The sequence below is a fragment of the Rosa rugosa genome, chromosome 3, assembly GCF_958449725.1.
Source record: "Rosa rugosa chromosome 3, drRosRugo1.1, whole genome shotgun sequence".
Classification (NCBI taxonomy): Eukaryota; Viridiplantae; Streptophyta; class Magnoliopsida; order Rosales; family Rosaceae; genus Rosa; species Rosa rugosa.
Genome location: NC_084822.1, coordinates 33,044,575 through 33,056,921, shown reverse-complemented (window position 1 = coordinate 33,056,921; position 12,347 = coordinate 33,044,575). Strand labels below are relative to the sequence as shown.

Here is a 12,347-nt window from a genome sequence, read left to right as displayed (position 1 = left end):
TCATTTTCATTATTTTTCTGTTAAGAATTGTTGTTAAGGACAATTTTGGGATTTTAAAGAAAAATTTTGGTTATATGGTGAACAAAGTATTTAGTAAGATGGAAATAGATGCACCCTTACTCTAATTCTAGGGATTTTTTTTTCCCTCTTACACCACTCGCTTATTTTTTTTCCCACTTATCCATAACAACTCTTATAAGTTGTTCCCTAATATCCAATGAAGGTTTTTTTTTTTTTTTTTAAGACTATTTTGCCCTCATCCCTTTGTCACATAGAGAGAGAAGCCATATGAGACTTTGCTGGAGCTTGCCGGGGCTCGTCGGTCTCCGGAATCTGAATTCGGTTGCCAGACTCGGCTTGAAACATCAATGTAGGTTGCTGAATGTCCCCAAAGAGGTCGCCGAAGACTTTTACTGCCCCATTCCCAATAAACGTTTATTGCCCCCCCCCCCAATAAAAACTTTTTAGTAGGAGGCAATAAACATTTATTGGGGGAGAATGGAAACTAATCTCCCTAAAATTAGACAATTAAAACTTTAATTAAGGAAAACTTGAGGAGATTACATCAATTCAAAACTTTTATTGGGGACATTAAATGTTTATTGCCCCCAATAAATGTTTTATTAGGAGACAATAAAACATTTTTTTTCTTTTTTCTTTCCTTCTAGGCCTTCTACCCCCATTTTACTAAAAAAGAAAGAAAGAAAGGAGACGAGGTCTTAATTCGACCAACTTCTACTCATCCTCCTCCAGCGAGGTCGAAGCAATCGGTTCATACTCAATTGGTTCTACTCAACCTTCAGCAAGAGGTCCAAGCAACCTGTTCTGATTGTGGCGACGAGGACCCGTCGCCATCACACTCAACTGCAATGGAAGCGATGACGTCCTCCGGGGAGAGCAGTTTCTACTGCAAATGAGAGCACGGAGAACATGGAGATCACAGCGAGCCTTATCGATTTCTTTGAGGTACTCTTTGTCAACGACCGGCGACACCATCAGAGAAAGGACTACGGCGATTTCTTTGAGGTACTCTTTGTCAACGACCGGCGACGCCATCGGAGCAAGGACTGCGGCTATTTCTTTGAGATACTCTTTGTCAACGATCGGCAACTCCATCGGAGCAAGGACTACGGCGATTTCTTTGAGGTACTCTTTTCCAACGACTGGCAACGCCATCGGAGCAAGGATTGCGACGATTTGGAGCGAAGAGGAAACGATCAGAGAGAGAGAAAGAGAGAGAAACCGGATCGGAGGGATAAGAGAGAGTGTGGCATGATGTAATTCATTAATTAAAACGACGGTAAAATTGTCATTTTACTTTAAACTGTGATAAGTGGAAATAAAAAGCTCTTGCTAGGGCAAGTGGGTTAATTTTAACCTATTTTAGTGATTTGGGTCAAGGCCCTTTATTTTTATTATGTGATATTGGTGGAGGATCATGCTTGAGTTTGGTGATATGCGGGTTATAGTTGTTAGTGCACCTTCGTATTGCTTTAATTCTACCTGTGGGTCGTTATTTTTACTGTGTTTCTAGATTTGCATTCCCGTTGGTTGCATTTTATGATTTTTTTTATTTAGTACTAAAATTTAGCTAGTGAAACTGTAACCTAATCAGAGGTCCAATTTATACCCATACTCTAACCATGGCTTGTTTTCTATAAATGCTTTTGTTACATAACATCTCTTTAGAAATTTTGCTAGAAGCACATGGAATTTTTTTTTCCCATACAAAAGCACTCGAAGTGTTTCTTTAAAAGTCACCAAAAACTAATTTTAGAATTGAAAAAAAAAAAAATGTAACTGTTTTTGTCAAACGATACCAAATATGCTTTTGATAGTGCAAACTGCAAAATCGGTTTTCTATCAATTTAGAAAGCAATCTCAAATGAAGCCAGTTGATTTGCAGCCAAACAGCTTGCACCATTTTTTTTAGCAATGCTTGCATCATATTATCATTGGGCAAAAATTCTTACATGTGGGTGTCAATTATAGGAGTATAAACAAGCCAAACAAAGGCAAGCACTAAAGTGTTCAACCTAAGTTGAGAAAATAAATCAAACTGCTTAATCTGTTCAAACTTCAAACTAGGCCAATGGTCACTTTTTTTCCAGGCTCTTGTTCGAGGCCCGAGCCTCAATTTTGAGCTTCTCTTATATTATTAAGCAAAATTTATTTCCTATCACGAGATCCTTCACTCGAAATAAAGCTCTTGAAAACAAGTCATGCTCGAACTAATTGTACCAGTCTTGTAATAAAATACAAGTTGTTCATAAGCTCATCATACAAGTACTAAAACAAAGTGGCGCTTAATTTGTCTCGAATTTATTTATTTTCATTTATTGATAGAGTCTCAAACTTATTTATTTATTTACAGCCCTAGACTTTGGTAGACACTCCACGAATGTGGCCCACGTCTTTGAAAATTGTGTGTTTCATCAGGAACAGAGCAGACTGAAGCAGTGCCTTGAAGGAACCCAAAATGGCAAAATCAATAATACCATTGACCCGTGAATGTACTCAGATTCAGCTAGCAGGGCAGTGCTCGAGTGCATCTCATTGACCCATCACCATTCCTCACTTGTTCAAAACTTCAAAAGGGTACGCTTCTCTGACTCATGAGAACTCTGTTCGGTTCATTAATATGTTTCATTTGGATCAGAGAGAACTTTATACCAATATCAAAAAAGAAAAGTAGATAAACATGATCTCTTGAGCTGTGGAAAACTTTTAGCTTGCTTTGTAGAAAAGCTAAGAAACTGTCTGGTTTTTCTTTATGTTTCTGGTTAAAGTTGCCAAATTGTATACTCCTGAACTTGTCAGTGATCACTTGTAATAGTTGGAAGTGGATTATAATACTCTGATCTTGCGTTGAAAAATATGACCTTTCATCTCGTTTTGCACATACAGATTAGGATTCTCATGTCACTTATGTAAATCTCTGCATTTGAAAGAATATCTAAGGATTCAAGGGATTTTGGGTGCACAGATAAGATTGAAGGGATCCTGGGGATAGCATAGTTGAACAAACTGTTGGAGAGATGGATCAAATAACCAATGTTTCTGAGTATGAAGCAATTGCAAAGAAGAATTTGCCGAAGATGGTTTACGACTTCTTTGCATCAGGTGCAGAGGACCAGTGGACTCTTAAGGAGAATCTACTGGCATTTTCCAGGATTTTGTAAGTTCTACTCTTGGTATTTGACGTGCAGTTGGTCAGAGAGAGTGTTTCAATTGAAGCTCTTTCCTGAAATGGTATAATTTATATTTTGTACTCAAATGAAATAGGTTTCGACCTCGAATTCTTATTGATGTAAGCACAATAGACTTGAGCACAACTATTTTGGGCTTCAAAGTTTCAATGCCCATCATGATTGCTCCTACAGGCATGCAGAAGATGGCTCACCCTGAAGGTATAATCCCCATTGGAAAGAGAGCTTTACTTTGTTTTTCTGTGACATACTTGTTTATAAAATAAGTTGCATGAAAATTTTTGACTTAGAAAACCCTTCAAGTCATATTCAGTATCTTGATACGGTTGAATCGATGCAGTACTCTTCTAAAGCTTCTTTTTGTGTAGTTTTGTTTTTAAGACAAAGCTAGCTGAATTTAAATCTGTAATTCTGATTCAGGAGAGTGTGCAACCGCAAGAGCAGCATCTGCAGCTGGCACAATTATGGTTTGACTCATCCCCATTTATTTATTCTACAATTGCATGTTGTTTTTTCCTTTATCACTTTTTGTTTCACTTTGTGGCTATTAAGTGCAATACTCTATAGGGGACAACCTTGTTCTGAGGCTTGTCATTGAAGTTGTATATATAATGCTCTAAATGTCTAGCTTACTAAATCCAACTAAATGCGATACTGATTCTTAAACTTGTTATAGACACTGTCCACTGTGGCTAATTCCAGCATTGAAGAAGTTGCCTCAACAGGACCTGGTATTCGCTTGTTCCAACTCTATGTGAGTAAAGTTCATGCCTGACCAATTTCTGCAACTTTACTTTTGTTATTGTCGTGTGTTTTTTGCCAAAATTCTCTGATTAATTCCCTGCTGTAACATAACACCTTGAGCTCTAGTGCTTGCATAATTATCCTGGGAATTGGGAAAAATTATATACACATAAGATCCTTAGAAAGCTATTTTTTCTTATCACAAATGAATGAACTAAAACTATTTTATAGACTATGAAGTTTGAGTTTCTGGACTTCCAATCAAGTGGAATGGTGCTTCTTATGAATCGAGACTACTTTTGAAGCATTTTGTATTGAGTTCCTACCAGGATTTCATTTCAAGTTTGAAATGATTTTATTAAATGATTGCTTTCATGGTTGTCTTTTGTCTTGTATTATCAGCCTTACCAATGAATACTGTGCTTATTGTTCAGGTGTTCAAAGACAGGAATCTGGTTACACAGCTTGTCAGAAGGGCTGAGAGGGCTGGTTACAAGGCAATAGTCCTCACTGCTGACACTCCGAGGGTCGGGCGCAGGGAGGCTGATATCAAGAACAGGTGAGCGGTAATATAAGAGTATCATGTGGAGAAGAAGAATTTCATGTGATATCTACTGTTACTATGTGGCTCTTTTGGTACATGATACTGCTTCTATGTTCCTTATGCAATCAAATATCATTTTAAGGTTTGATATATCTTCTTTAACTTCATTTTGCGTAATGAGATCCTAAAGCTGTCTAATGGTTCTTCACAGGTTTACCATATCACCAAGTTTGACATTGAAAAACTTTGAAAATTTGGATCTGGGAAAGATTGATGAGGTTGGACCCATTTACTTCTGATATCAGACCAAATAAAAATCTCTGCAGTTACTTTATTTTAGCTTAGTTATTCAGCATTGTGTTAATGAAATTGCAGACCAATGATTCTGGATTAGGATCATATGATGTTGGACTAATTGACCGCTCTCTCAACTGGAAGGTAAGATGATTCCTTCAATATTTGATAATTTGAAAGAGCAATCTGAAGCAACAATTTGTAATATTTTATGGGTCACATGGGCACACAGGATGTGAAATGGCTTCAGACTATCACTACATTACCAATTCTGATAAAGGGTGTAATTACTGCCGAGGATAGTAAGTAGAAACATTACTAACTTCAACCTCCGATCCAAAACTTACTTCTGTGCTTGATTGCTAATACCTTGTTACAAACTTGTCATGTATGTGAAAACATTAATGCAGCAAGGTTATGCATACAAGCTGGAGCTGCAGGAATAATTGTATCCAATCATGGAGGTCGGCAATTAGATTATGTCCCTGCAACTATTATGGCTTTGGAAGAGGTACATATATGCTTTATTTATCTTTCTGATTTTTATTGATTTATTTATTGCTTCCAAATGTCCTGTAATTTTTTTTTATTGACATATGAAAGGGCAGGAGTTCCTTTATCAATTGTTTGCATTCCTGAAGTTCCAGTCATTACAAGTGTTTAGTATTTCCCTTAGTTTGATTTTCTGTTAGACCCTATGTTAGGACTTAGGAACACTTGTAGTAATACATTATACTAATGGAAATGACTTTACTATACAGGTCGTCAAAGCTGCAGAGGGTCAAATTCCTGTTTTTCTGGATGGTGGAGTGAGGCGAGGAACAGATGTTTTCAAAGCTTTGGCTCTTGGAGCATCGGGTGTATTTGTAAGTCAAGCGCTTATAGAAATATAAGGACATTGCAACTGATAGTTGACCTGTTTTGGTTCATTTTTTAGATTCAACGTAAGAGCAGTACAATAACATAACATTTCCACAGAATGAGCTTAACTAGAAATTTTAGTCTAGCTGTCCCTTGTTTTAAAGAACATGAACTGCACCGCAGAAGTCTCTTTTATAGTTATAGTTATGCTGCTATTGCTATTCTGACACATAATCAAGAGTTAGTTGCTCAAAGATCCCCTCATCCTTCGCTTATGCAAGCTAGTATCGATTCAGTTATTTATATTTCCATTTCAGATTGGTAGACCAGTGGTGTTCTCATTAGCTGCTGCCGGTGAGGCTGGTGTAAGGAAAGTACTTCAAATGCTCCGTGATGAGCTTGAGCTAACAATGGCATTAAGTGGTTGCTGCTCGCTAAAGGAGATAAGGCGTGACCACATTGTGGCAGAATGGGACGCTCCTCGTATTGCTCCCAGATTGTAGAATGGTGTGCTCCAACCCTTGTACCAAATGAATCTTTTTTATTATAGATTTTGGGCATGAGATTTATAGTGTCTTACTCCAACAAGCAAGCAAGAACATTCCGCATGTGGACACTTCATACCTACTCATGTGGACACTCCTCTGCCCTCAAATACACATAAAGACTTTTCTTTGCCGATTCCTCTCGATGAAAGTGGTTTTTTCCACTGTCAATGTGACAGTTTCCTTTAGTCTGAACAGGACTGTCGTAAATCGGAAAAAAAATCTCACTTGATCAGGAGATAGAGGTGAACTACAATAAACTTGGATTTTGAACTGTTGTGCGAGCACTGCATTTTGAAGTGTTTGGTTGTTTGATCAACTTTATTAACACTATTTGACTGGGAGATCTACGACAGGGCAGCTATGACCAACAGTATTCAAGCAGAATTTTTTCCATGCTCGACTGAACATCAATGTCATTCCTACAAGCAGTAATGTATTTGCTATTGATTCTTGCATTCAGCTATTGCTCTGGTCAACAGAAAGAAAGGTGTAACCCCGAAAATCCAGCCACTAGGCTTTGGTTTTGGTTGAATGTGTTCCCTGACTCTACTCATGTAGTCATGTATGTGAGGCTGTGAGCAGAACAAAACTAGCACACCAAATAGTCTAGAGAGAAAATTGTCTCCTGCACAGCAGAAAACAAAAAAGACTGCGAATAGAGCATTATCACATGTTAAAATTTGTGAAAAATTTATCATCTAGATTAAAAATTCACATACATTAGCCCACCCACTCTTATCACTTAGTAGTTCGATTAATCCATTCCATAATTGTCAATAAGAAGTGAAACCATTTACATTAGGTTTGGATGGAAATGGGAATACCAACGACTAAAACTACTCCAAAATCAATGAAGGGACCCGGACACATTGCTCAGTTAGTAGTTTAGTACTGATTACGAAATGTATTTTTCCTGCTGCTCTTGGAGAACCTTTGCTGAAGACTTCGCATCCAGATATAGTGTATCCACTTCTTCTAGATCCGCCTATTAAACAAACAAATTATCACCTTAGTTTGTTATGAACAATTACACTGCAATCATACCTATTATTGTCAAAGTTATAGCTACCTTGCAGATGTTGTCTCTGCCATTCATTTTTGCCACAATGCTCGCAGGTGACAAGAGCTGAACAGCATGCCTGAGGAAAATATAATATTGTAAGCATCCTTTAGAGGAAAAGAACTCAAGAGTTACAAATCCAACAATCATGCCAGACCTTAAAGATGATTTTTGGCCTATCTCTCCCAGGTAAGCCAAACTCTCCTCCTCTATAACTAGTTCCTCCACCTGTGCACGGGTTGATAAAATCTGGCTCAAACAAGGAGTATTGAGTTATTATTTGACACCAAATAAAATAAATTTAAAAAATTGAAAGTGTAGAAAGAAAAAGAAAGACAGGAGCAGATAAACTGTATCTACCTTTATCATCTCTTCAGGACCATACGTCTGAGTTCGGATAATCACCAACCGGTCCAACAAGTCAACAGGTATTCCGTGAGGACTAGCCATATCAGTCCCTCTGCAGAGCAACAGACCAATGTTTAGAAAGTAAGCCATAACAGTGAGCATACTGAGAGATCTAGGCAATGCCTGTAGCATTCAAACACAGGCATGGCCTAGGTATATGCTTTTCCTTGAACATAAAAGGTAATATGAGAAAAGTTAATTAAGGGAAATTGCTCTACGAATGTGGCCCACCTCTTTCTATTTTCTAAGTGTATGTTTCATCAGGAACAGAGCAGACTCAAGCAGTGCCTTGAAGGAACCCAATATGGCAAAATCAATAATACCATTGACCCGTGAATGTACTCAGATTCAGTTAGCAGGGCAGTGCTCGAGTGCATCTCATTGACCCATCACCATTCCTCACTTGTTCAAAACTTCAAAAGGGTAGGCTTCTCTGACTCATGAGAACTCTGTTTAGTTCATTAATATGTTTCATTTGGATCAGAGAGAACTTTATACCAATATCAAAAAAGAAAAGTAGATAAACATGATCTCTTGTGCTGTGGAAAACTTTTAGCTTGCTTTGTAGAAAAGCTAAGAAACCTGTCTGGTTTTTCTTTATGTTTCTGGTTAAAGTTGCCAAATTGTATGCTCCTGAACTTGTCAGTGATCATTTGTAATAGTTGGAAGTGGATTATAATACTCTGATCAATATTATTTGCGTTGAAAAATATTACCTTTCATCTCATTATGCACATACAGATTTGGATTCTCGCGTCACTTAAGTAAATCTCTACATTTGAAAGAATATCTAAGGATTCAAGGGATTTTGGGTGCACAGATAAGATTGAAGGGTTCCTGGGGACAGCATAACTGTTGGAGAGATGGATCACATAACCAATGTTTCTGAGTATGAAGCAATTGCAAAGAAGAATTTGCCGAAGATGCTTTACGACTACTATGCATCCGGTGCAGAGGACCAGTGGACTCTTAAGGAGAATCTACTTGCCTTTTCCAGGATTTTGTAAGTTCTACTCTCGGTATTTGACATGTAGTTGGTCAGAGAAAGTGTTTCAATAGAAGCTCTTTCCTCAAATGGTATAATGTATATTCTTTTTTGTACTCAAATGAAATAGGTTTCGACCTCGAATTCTTATTGATGTAAGCACAATAGACTTGAGCACAACTATTTTGGGCTTCAAAGTTTCAATGCCCATCATGATTGCTCCTACAGGCATGCAGAAGATGGCTCACCCTGAAGGTATAATCCCCTTTGGAAAGAGAGTTTTACTTTGTTTTTCTGTAACATACTAGTTTATAAAATAAGTTGCATGAAAATTTTTGACTTAGAAAACCCTTCAAGTCATATTCAGTATCTTGATATGGTTGAATCGATGCAGTACTCTTCTAAAGCTTCTTTTTGTGTAGTTTTGTTTGTAAGACAAAGCTAGCTGAATTTAAATCTGTAATTATGATTCAGGAGAGTGTGCAACCGCAAGAGCAGCATCTGCAGCTGGCACAATTATGGTTTGACTCATCTCCATTTATTTTTTATTCTACAATTGAATGTTGTTTTTTTCCTTTATCACTTTTCGTTTCACTTTGTGTCTTTAAAGTGCAATACTCTATAGGGGACAACCTTGTTCTGAGGCTTGTCCTTGAAGTTGTATATATAATGCTCTAAATGTCTAGCTTACTAAATCCAACTAAATGCAATACTGATTCTTAAACTTGTTATAGACACTGTCCACTATGGCTAATTCCAGCATTGAAGAAGTTGCCTCAACAGGACCTGGTATTCGCTTGTTCCAACTCTATGTGAGTAAAGTTCATGCCTGACCAATTTCTGCAACTTTACTTTTGTTCTTGTCATGTGTGTTTTTTGCCGAAATTCACTTATTAATTCCCTCCTGTAACATAACACCTTGAGCTCTAGTTCTTGCATAATTATCCTGGGAATTTGGGAATAATTATATACACATAAGATCCTTAGAAAGCTATTTTTTCTTATCACAAATGAATGAACTAAAATTATTTTATAGACTATGAAGTTTGAGTTTCTGGACTTCCAATCAAGTGGAATGGTGCTTCTTATGAATCTTGACTACTTTTGAAGCATTTTGTATTGAGTTCCTACCAGGATTTTCATTGCAAGTTTGAAATGATTTTATTAAATGATTGCTTTCATGGTTGTCTTTTGTCTTTTATTATCAGCCTTACCAATGAATACTTTGCTTATTGTTCAGGTGTTCAAAAACAGGAATCTGGTTACACAGCTTGTCAGAAGGGCTGAGAGGGCTGGTTACAAGGCAATAGTCCTCACTGCTGACACTCCGAGGCTCGGGCGCAGGGAGGCTGATATCAAGAACAGGTGAGCGGTAATTTAAGAATATCATGTGGAATTTAAGAATATCATGTGGAGATAAAGAATTTCATGTGATATCTACTGTTACTATGTGGCTCTTTTGGTAGATGATACTGCTTCTATGTTCCATATGCAATCAAATATCATTTTAAGGTTTGATATATCTTCTTTAACTTCATTTTACGTAATGAGGTCCTAAAGCTGTCTAATGGTTCTTCACAGGTTTACCATGTCACCAAGTTTGATATTTAAAAACTTCGAAAATTTGGATCTTGGAAAGATTGATGAGGTTGGACCCATTTACTTTTGATATCAGACCAAATAAAAATCTCTGCAGTTACTTTTCATTTTAGCTTAGTTATTCAGCATTGTGTTAATGAAATTGCAGACCAATGATTCTGGATTAGCATCATATGTTGCTGGACTAATTGACCGCTCTCTCAGCTGGAAGGTAAGATGATTCCTTCAATATTTGATAATTTGAAGTAGCAATCTGAAGCAACAATTTGTAATATTTTATGGGTCACATGGGCACACAGGATGTGAAATGGCTTCAGACTATCACTACATTACCAATTCTGATAAAGGGTGTAATTACTGCCGAGGATAGTAAGTAAAAACATTGCTAACCTCAACCTCCGATCCAAAACTTACTTCTGTGCTTGATTGCTAATACCTTGTTACAAACTTGTCATGTATGTGCTAACATTAATGCAGCAAGGTTATGCATACAAGCTGGAGCTGCAGGAATAATTGTATCCAATCATGGAGGTCGGCAACTAGATTATGTCCCTGCAACTATTATGGCTTTGGAAGAGGTACATATATGCTTCATTTATCTTTCTGATTTTTATTGATTTATTTATTGCTTATGAATGTCCTGTAATTTTTTTTATTGACATATGAAAGGGCAGGAGTTCCTTTATCAATTGTTTGCATTCCTGAAGTTCCAGTCATTACAAGTGTTTAGTATTTCCCTTAGTTTGATTTTCTGTTAAACCCTATGTTAGGACTTAGGAACACTTGTAGTAATACATTATACTGATGGAAATGGCTTTACTATACAGGTCGTCAAAGCTGCAGAGGGTCAAATTCCTGTTTTTCTGGATGGTGGAGTGAGGCGAGGAACAGATGTTTTCAAAGCTTTGGCTCTTGGAGCATCGGGTGTATTTGTAAGTAAAGCGCTTATAGAAATATAAGGACATTGCAACTGATAGTTGACCTGTTTTGGTTCATTTTTTAGATTCAACGTAAAAGCAGTACAATAACATAACATTTCCACAGAATGAGCTTAACTAGAAATTTTAGTGCTGTCCCTTGTTTTAAAGAACATGAACTGCACTGCAGAAGTCTCTTTTATAGTTATAGTTATGCTGCTATTGCTATTCTGACACATAATCAAGGTTTAGTTGCTCAAAGATCCCCTCATCCTTCGCTTATGCAAGCTAGTATCGATTCAGTTATTTATATTTCCATTTCAGATTGGTAGACCAGTGGTGTTCTCATTAGCTGCTGCCGGTGAGGCTGGTGTAAGGAAAGTACTTCAAATGCTCCGTGATGAGCTTGAGCTAACAATGGCATTAAGTGGTTGCTGCTCGCTAAAGGAGATAAGGCGTGACCACATTGTGGCAGAATGGGACGCTCCTCGTATTGCTCCCAGATTGTAGAATGGTGTGCTCCAACCCTTGTACCAAATGAATCTTTTTTATTATAGATTTTGGGCATGAGATTTATAGTGTCTTACTCCAACAAGCAAGCAAGAACATTCCGCATGTGGACACTTCATACCTACTCATGTGGACACTCCTCTGCCCTCAAATACACATAAAGACTTTTCTTTGCCGATTCCTCTCGATGAAAGTGGTTTTTTCCACTGTCAATGTGACAGTTTCCTTTAGTCTGAACAGGACTGTCGTAAATCGGAAAAAAAATCTCACTTGATCAGGAGATAGAGGTGAACTACAATAAACTTGGATTTTGAACTGTTGTGCGAGCACTGCATTTTGAAGTGTTTGGTTGTTTGATCAACTTTATTAACACTATTTGACTGGGAGATCTACGACAGGGCAGCTATGACCAACAGTATTCAAGCAGAATTTTTTCCATGCTCGACTGAACATCAATGTCATTCCTACAAGCAGTAATGTATTTGCTATTGATTCTTGCATTCAGCTATTGCTCTGGTCAACAGAAAGAAAGGTGTAACCCCGAAAATCCAGCCACTAGGCTTTGGTTTTGGTTGAATGTGTTCCCTGACTCTACTCATGTAGTCATGTATGTGAGGCTGTGAGCAGAACAAAACTAGCACACCAAATAGTCTAGAGAGAAAATTGTC

The 12,347-nt window shown here is 37.5% G+C and overlaps 3 protein-coding genes across 6 annotated transcripts; 2 read left to right on the top strand and 1 right to left on the bottom strand.

The window, feature by feature from the left end:
- Positions 1 to 2,410: 2,410 nt before the first annotated feature.
- LOC133736111 (glycolate oxidase 1-like) lies at positions 2,411 to 6,702 on the top strand. 2 transcript variants are annotated; one of them, XM_062163543.1, is made up of 12 exons: positions 2,411 to 2,598; positions 2,987 to 3,178; positions 3,286 to 3,410; positions 3,630 to 3,676; positions 3,886 to 3,963; positions 4,388 to 4,512; positions 4,709 to 4,775; positions 4,873 to 4,935; positions 5,024 to 5,093; positions 5,202 to 5,302; positions 5,553 to 5,657; positions 5,970 to 6,702. In XM_062163543.1, exons 2-12 carry the CDS (start codon positions 3,039 to 3,041, stop codon positions 6,153 to 6,155), a joined length of 1,107 nt encoding a protein of 368 aa, XP_062019527.1. In that variant the 5' UTR covers positions 2,411 to 2,598; positions 2,987 to 3,038; the 3' UTR covers positions 6,156 to 6,702. The 2 variants fall into 2 exon arrangements, with proteins under 2 accessions (XP_062019527.1, XP_062019528.1); XM_062163544.1 differs by lacking the exon at positions 2,411 to 2,598 and having other exon boundaries at positions 3,067 to 3,182.
- Positions 6,703 to 6,856: 154 nt separating this feature from the next.
- Positions 6,857 to 7,773, bottom strand: LOC133736113 (ruvB-like protein 1). Its single transcript, XM_062163548.1, has 4 exons — positions 7,621 to 7,773; positions 7,418 to 7,509; positions 7,270 to 7,339; positions 6,857 to 7,185 (listed from the first exon to the last, which is right to left on the bottom strand). The coding sequence occupies exons 1-4, from the start codon at positions 7,768 to 7,770 to the stop codon at positions 7,096 to 7,098; spliced, it is 402 nt and encodes a 133-aa protein (XP_062019532.1). The 5' UTR covers positions 7,771 to 7,773; the 3' UTR covers positions 6,857 to 7,095.
- On the top strand, positions 7,726 to 12,226 carry LOC133736112 (glycolate oxidase 1-like). Of its 3 annotated transcripts, none has more exons than XM_062163545.1 (13): positions 7,726 to 7,848; positions 7,933 to 8,091; positions 8,489 to 8,671; positions 8,784 to 8,908; positions 9,128 to 9,174; positions 9,388 to 9,465; positions 9,894 to 10,018; positions 10,235 to 10,301; positions 10,401 to 10,463; positions 10,552 to 10,621; positions 10,730 to 10,830; positions 11,080 to 11,184; positions 11,494 to 12,226. In XM_062163545.1, the coding sequence occupies exons 3-13, from the start codon at positions 8,532 to 8,534 to the stop codon at positions 11,677 to 11,679; spliced, it is 1,107 nt and encodes a 368-aa protein (XP_062019529.1). In that variant the 5' UTR covers positions 7,726 to 7,848; positions 7,933 to 8,091; positions 8,489 to 8,531; the 3' UTR covers positions 11,680 to 12,226. The 3 variants fall into 3 exon arrangements, with proteins under 3 accessions (XP_062019529.1, XP_062019530.1, XP_062019531.1); XM_062163546.1 differs by having other exon boundaries at positions 8,410 to 8,671; XM_062163547.1 differs by lacking the exons at positions 7,726 to 7,848; positions 7,933 to 8,091 and having other exon boundaries at positions 8,560 to 8,675.
- Positions 12,227 to 12,347: the final 121 nt, after the last annotated feature.

What these genes read in the sequence shown, in the direction of transcription:
- LOC133736111 (XM_062163543.1), top strand. Translation starts at nt 3,039, where the DNA reads ATGGATCAAATAACCAATGTTTCTGAGTATGAAGCAATTGCAAAGAAG. An exon ending in GAAGATGGCTCACCCTGAAG is followed by an intron (nt 3,411 to 3,629) that starts GTATAATCCCCA and finishes ATTCTGATTCAG; the next exon opens with GAGAGTGTGCAACCGCAAGA. An exon ending in TGTAATTACTGCCGAGGATA is followed by an intron (nt 5,094 to 5,201) that starts GTAAGTAGAAAC and finishes ACATTAATGCAG; the next exon opens with CAAGGTTATGCATACAAGCT.
- LOC133736112 (XM_062163545.1), top strand. Translation starts at nt 8,532, where the DNA reads ATGGATCACATAACCAATGTTTCTGAGTATGAAGCAATTGCAAAGAAG. An exon ending in CTGCAGCTGGCACAATTATG is followed by an intron (nt 9,175 to 9,387) that starts GTTTGACTCATC and finishes AACTTGTTATAG; the next exon opens with ACACTGTCCACTATGGCTAA. An exon ending in ACCGCTCTCTCAGCTGGAAG is followed by an intron (nt 10,464 to 10,551) that starts GTAAGATGATTC and finishes ATGGGCACACAG; the next exon opens with GATGTGAAATGGCTTCAGAC.
- LOC133736113 (XM_062163548.1), bottom strand. Translation starts at nt 7,770, where the DNA reads ATGCTCACTGTTATGGCTTACTTTCTAAACATTGGTCTGTTGCTCTGC. An exon ending in GTCCTGAAGAGATGATAAAG is followed by an intron (nt 7,510 to 7,620) that starts GTAGATACAGTT and finishes TGTTTGAGCCAG; the next exon opens with ATTTTATCAACCCGTGCACA. An exon ending in GGCCAAAAATCATCTTTAAG is followed by an intron (nt 7,340 to 7,417) that starts GTCTGGCATGAT and finishes TATTTTCCTCAG; the next exon opens with GCATGCTGTTCAGCTCTTGT.